Source organism: Triticum dicoccoides, chromosome 5B (assembly GCF_002162155.2).
Source record: "Triticum dicoccoides isolate Atlit2015 ecotype Zavitan chromosome 5B, WEW_v2.0, whole genome shotgun sequence".
Lineage (NCBI taxonomy): Eukaryota > Viridiplantae > Streptophyta > Magnoliopsida > Poales > Poaceae > Triticum > Triticum dicoccoides.
Genome location: NC_041389.1, coordinates 718,292,594 through 718,298,039, shown reverse-complemented (window position 1 = coordinate 718,298,039; position 5,446 = coordinate 718,292,594). Strand labels below are relative to the sequence as shown.

The window sequence follows — 5,446 nt, the reverse complement described above, 5'->3', positions numbered from 1 at the left end:
CATGCACCTAACGATGCAAGTTGATCCAGCATGCACTGCATCCACGCACGGTGACAGCAAAGTTCTTGGTAAGCTAGCTAACATAAACAAGTATAAATTACGTACGATAAGATACCAATTGACAAGTTGACATGCTGGAAACTGTGGCGCGACCACTGATTTGCTTCACAGCATGCTTTGGCCGGCCAACTGGAACTGTTTGGCTGGTAATTTGAGCTTCTCCTGTATATATAGCCGGCAAGTACTTTGTTTGGGTACGGTCATCGTCGTTCGCTGCTCAAGTGGTCTGATCACTACAGATGTCAAGTACTGCATACGTACCGTTATGTTCGGATGAATTATTTATTTCAGAGTAACATCGTCGTTTACTGAACAAGTGGTCTAATCACTATCCAACCTGCTGTACGTCCACCCGCTCTAAGAAGGCAGTAAGTGCTCTAACTACGCCAGGGACCGGGCTAGTATTGCAGAAGGTGAAGAAAAATAGTCATCCAATATGTACATGCAATCAGGCTGCGGTAAAATGAACGCAAAGATCAGGTGGACTATTTGGGGATTGGAAAACAAAATCCAGAGAAACTTCCGATTTATTGATAATCAATCATAACAGTTCAGAGAACACTAGAGGTAACAAAAATTACAATCAGGTCCGTGGACCACCTCATTCGCAAAAAGTAAAAGGTCCGTGGAACACCTAGAGACAACTACAAGCATGGGAACGAGCCAAAGGCGCGCCGTCATCGTAGCTCTTCCCTCACCAGAGTCAGACAAACCATATTGTAGTAGACAGTTAGAAAGTCGTTGTGCTAAGGTCCCACGGGGCCAGCGGAACAGAGAAACAACCATTGTTGATGAAGAGAGCCATTCATTGAGAGGATTAAACCTGTAAGCACTCAAACGGAGACTATATCCAAACAAGTCCACCGAACACCGCACCGATCGAATCACAGAATCTGACGGAGTCACACCTCCACACGTCCGCCAACGATGATAGACATGCCATGGGGAGGGGAATCAAAAGTGAAACATTATTCCTACTGAGGGACTTCGCCGCCGAAACACAACCAAGAAGATAGCGGGGTCCCTCCCACAGGCGGAACGAGGTGGGGGTGGGGGGGTCCTCTGCACCTCAATGGCCCAAAGGCCATCGCAGATGGGACGGATTGATGACAGTGCCGATGGGAGGAGGGAACCTAATTGCATGGGCTTTTCTTGGGGAGGATGTAAAGATTGGAGGTTGGAATTGACGTGGCCATCTTAGAGGAGATCAAAGGCCAGCTGAAGCGCGTCGGGCGAAGGATGTGGCATGTTGCTCCAGAGAAAAATGATGTACCCCGGGTGGATCGAGACGTGGACGTCCACTCGTCGAGCATGGAGATGGCATTGCTGCTTGCTATGGCGGGCGCTGTCATCGTGGCTTGTCTCGATGGGAGTTGCAGTCATGTCGAGTGGAGTATGCATGCTTTTGCCACCGTCAGTAGAGTAGGGAGTTGCCGCCACACCTGAGAAGGACATGCGCCCACCGGTTCGTGGTCACTATGTCGTGTGATCTTGGTGAATGGGTTAGCATAATTTTGGGGAATTTGATGGTTTGTCCTCATTTAATTGTAGAGTGAATCCTACTATTTTTTACCTCTAAATTTTACATTTGACACGAGTTATACTATTTACAGCTTTTCATCTAGATTTCACATTTGAGACAACACTTAAACGTATGGATTATACAACATCTAAGTTTTGTGAATACTACAACATGTCAATAAAAATCATAACATGAAGAAAAAAGACTATCTCGGAGTTGTGACAGATAAGGTCATATCACTAATACTATCTGACTCCGGAGCAGTGGACGCTTGTTCATTTCCCACTCTTACGTTGATATATGCTGGCTGCTTAGGCTCATCCAAGATCATAGTCTCACTGCCTACCATTGAAACAACATCTCCCATGGTTGGTCGTTCAACTGCATTCTCTTGTACACACAACAATGCTACGTTAATGCACCTCATCATCTTTGCCGAGTGACTGTGCGGAACAAATGATGAATCGACGAGATCAAACCACTTTCCATCTTCCCATAATTGCCATGCCTGTTTGCAACTCCATTACACAAATTAGGTTAGTGAACAGTACAATTTTACAAGCAAAAAAAAAGTACAATTTTACAAGCTTAAGTTATATGCTCACATGTCCAAGCAGATTGATGAAATCTCCACATTGTTGCTGACCAGAATTCTGTTTTCCACTAAGGATCTCCAAAATGATTACACCGAAGCTGAAGACATCGGATTTAATAGAGAAGATGCCTTTTGAAGCATACTCAGGGGCCATGTAGCCACTAAAATGGCATATGATACAAGTTAAGACTACTTTTTTTCTAGTTAAATTGTAATATGTATAATTGTGATTGGATTTTTTTATATGAGAAACTTACTATGTGCCAACCACTCTTCTTGTGGTGTTTGCTTCGGTGTCAGTTGAGCTGAATATTTTTGCTAACCCGAAATCTGAGATTTTTGGATTCATTTCGCTGTCCAGGAGAATATTGCTTGGTTTAAGGTCTCGATGTATAACAAGCAACCGGGAGTGCTTATGCAGGTAAAGAAGTCCATGCGCTATTCCCTCAATTATTGCAACAAGTTTTGACCAATCCAGTAAAGCTCTTTTATCCTCATCTACACATGCAACAATTAGATATTACTATTAGTATAACAGGCTAGGATAAAGACACCTAGACAAATGAAAATAAGTTGTATTTGGATATATTTTAGCCATTTTGATCGAGCATCGAAGGGATAATTATTAAAGTAAAGTAAGATACGTAAATGCATACCAAAGATGAAGTGATCCAGGCTTTTGTTGGGCAAGTATTCATAGACCAATATTTTCTCCTCCTCTTGAGAGCAGCATCCCAAGAGCCTAACCAAATTTATGTGCTGGAGTTTGGCTATGAGCTGGAGTTCATTTTGGAACTCTATGAAACCCTGTCGTGAAAGTGAATCAAGTCTCTTGACCGCTATCTCCAACCCGTCTGGAAGCTGGCCCTGGGAAGAATTTCCTATTCAAATGTTAGACCCCTCTCCCATTTTATCAGCAATAAATATATGCTGTATGTAGATAGGCCAGCAGATATAAAAGATGAAAATCCTACTAATAAGATTACCTTGTAGACAGTGCCAAAGCCACCTTCTCCAAGTTTGTTTTCCTCTGAGAAATTACTTGTAGCATCCACTAGCTCTGCAAAATCAAAGAAAGAGAACTCCGAGTTTTTCTCTTGCATCTTCCTCCTTGCATATCTTGATCCTAGCTTGAGCAACATCATTAGCATTAAGTAACATACTCAGTAACATTATTAATTACCACTAATTAATCATCATTCCACTAAATAAATAGCGTACCTTTTCTCCGACGATAGTAACAGATGAAGAGGAGAAATGCAGCTGCAGTTAGAGGAACTACAACTACGGGAATTACCCATAACATGCTCCCTGATTGATATCAACAGTGTAAACAATAATGTTAATTACTGTAGCGACGAAGGGCCTCTGCTTAGTCACTGTATTTTATTTATTTATTCGCTACTCCGACGACTTACTCCTGCTTTTGTTCGGAGTCGGAGCTGCCGCCGGCGCCGGCGCCGGCAGACTTAGCAGTGGCTGACCAGAGTAGAACTGAAACGCGTCATACCTGAAATAACACCGCGTGACACCCATCTGCCCACCCATGCGCAGGGACATGCTGGAGTTGACCATGCCGAGGAGACGGCGCAGGCACGCCAAGCACTCGTCGGCGGGCAGGTCCGGCGTGCACCGAGACTGTGAGTACACCCTCGGGTAGGTTGTCACGCTCTGAAAGTCCATGACGCCGGTGGCATACCGGCTCGGAGCCACGGCGGCCGCCTTCTCCGCAGTCGCCGCCAGCAGCTCGCGGGTGAGACCGACGACGAGGGGGACGGCGCCGGCGCCGCCCGAGACCGAGACGTTCCTGATGCTCCAGTCCTCGAAGGGCGGCGTGTTGTCGCCGCGCCCTCCGGTGGCGTTGGAGGGCGCCCCGAGGATGTTGTCGGCGGCGCCGCCGTAGGCGATGATGCAGTCCCGGTAGTTGGAGCCGGCCCTGGCGCACTGCGTCTGGTTGAGCGCCTGCTTGTCGAACCAGCTGGTGATGCAGCCGGCACAGGCGGAGCCGTCGAGGATGTCGCCGCCGCAGAGCGCGAGCGCGGAGACCACGTCGGGGGCTTGGCCGTAGGTGGCGCTGGCGAAGTGCACCGGGGAAGCGGAGGCGTTCTTGGAGAGGATGGCTGCCACGGCCTTGACGTTGTCGCAGAAGTCGTCGGCGGCCACGAGATACAGAGACGGTGCACTGAGTAGGAGGAGGAGCAGGATGATGATGGCCGCCATGGCAAAGCTAACACGACTAGCTAGCTACGAGAGAGACTGCAGCAAGTTGTGGTTTTTGTTGTGCCAGATGAGATGTATCAACAATGGTCACTTGGAAAAAAATAAGAGGTCACTGGAACCTTTCCAGCGGCAAAAATCGTTGTTTTGATCATTTTCGGTAATTTTAGCACAAAATGATGCACGATTTAATCCTTTTTGAAAACAAAATGATGCACGATTTACATGGACTTAATTTCTTGAATAACAATACAAATTCACTTGGTCTGGAGCAGGTCAAGCCGGCTAGCGATCGAGAATAAAAAAGCAAAGCGCAGGTTTATGAGTGCGGCGATATATGGGACCCCAGCGAGCGATACAGCATCGTACATATTGTTGAATAATACTCCATGCTCTTTTGTTTTTCTTACGAGGGCACTGAAGTTTTAGAACTTCCGCTTGCGAGTCCAGAGTGGCGTGCTCGATTTTTTTTAAAAAACAACTGCAATAGTGCATGGCAATTAATAAGGAACCTGATAAACGTCCCAATGTCAGGTACGAGCACATGGCAAATCGAATGTTTTTACAACAAGTTTAGTGGTACGGGGATAACAAATTTAGTTGATAAGCATGATAACTTCGTGCTTTAATTTATTTTTTAACAGAAAATTATCGCATGTCAACTAACTTTCCGTTTGTGCGTCACTAGAGTTGCCTAATTTTTTTTTTGATTTGACATGTGCTCGTACCCGATGTCGGATACTTATCATTGTTGATTAATAAATGATTTTTTGATTAATAAATGATGTCCACGTAAGCACACCACAAGTTGCCGGCAAGATGCATGCATGCACGATCAATTGGCTCCACGCAACACCAGCGAGCCAGCTAGCCTGTGGGTCAGTGGGTGCATACATAGTATTGACCCATGTCGTTGTGTTAGTCAACACAAGCTGTCAGCATCGTACATATTGTTGAAAACGCCCAGTATTGATCGTGTCCTCCACACCATTCACATATCTACTGGTGGCATCGAAACCCTACCATACAGTGGCGGAGACAGGGGGACCAGC

At 46.0% G+C, this 5,446-nt stretch overlaps 1 protein-coding gene across 2 annotated transcripts; it reads right to left on the bottom strand.

Moving 5' to 3' along the window:
- Window positions 1-1,666: 1,666 nt before the first annotated feature.
- Window positions 1,667-4,461, bottom strand: LOC119312942 (cysteine-rich receptor-like protein kinase 10). Of its 2 annotated transcripts, none has more exons than XM_037588733.1 (7): window positions 3,596-4,459; window positions 3,399-3,488; window positions 3,164-3,303; window positions 2,834-3,044; window positions 2,435-2,675; window positions 2,188-2,338; window positions 1,667-2,090 (listed from the first exon to the last, which is right to left on the bottom strand). In XM_037588733.1, exons 1-7 carry the CDS (start codon window positions 4,395-4,397, stop codon window positions 1,788-1,790), a joined length of 1,938 nt encoding a protein of 645 aa, XP_037444630.1. In that variant the 5' UTR covers window positions 4,398-4,459; the 3' UTR covers window positions 1,667-1,787. The 2 variants fall into 2 exon arrangements, with proteins under 2 accessions (XP_037444630.1, XP_037444631.1); XM_037588734.1 differs by having other exon boundaries at window positions 1,920-2,100; window positions 3,596-4,461.
- Between the last annotated feature and the right edge of the window lie 985 nt (window positions 4,462-5,446).

Excerpts from the sequence above, each read along its gene's own strand:
- LOC119312942 (XM_037588733.1), bottom strand. The coding sequence starts at position 4,397 with ATGGCGGCCATCATCATCCTGCTCCTCCTCCTACTCAGTGCACCGTCT. Across the intron at positions 3,304-3,398 it reads TTACTATCGTCGGAGAAAAG|GATCAAGATATGCAAGGAGG; the intron begins GTACGCTATTTA and ends TGCTCAAGCTAG. Across the intron at positions 2,676-2,833 it reads CCTGGATCACTTCATCTTTG|ATGAGGATAAAAGAGCTTTA; the intron begins GTATGCATTTAC and ends TTGCATGTGTAG.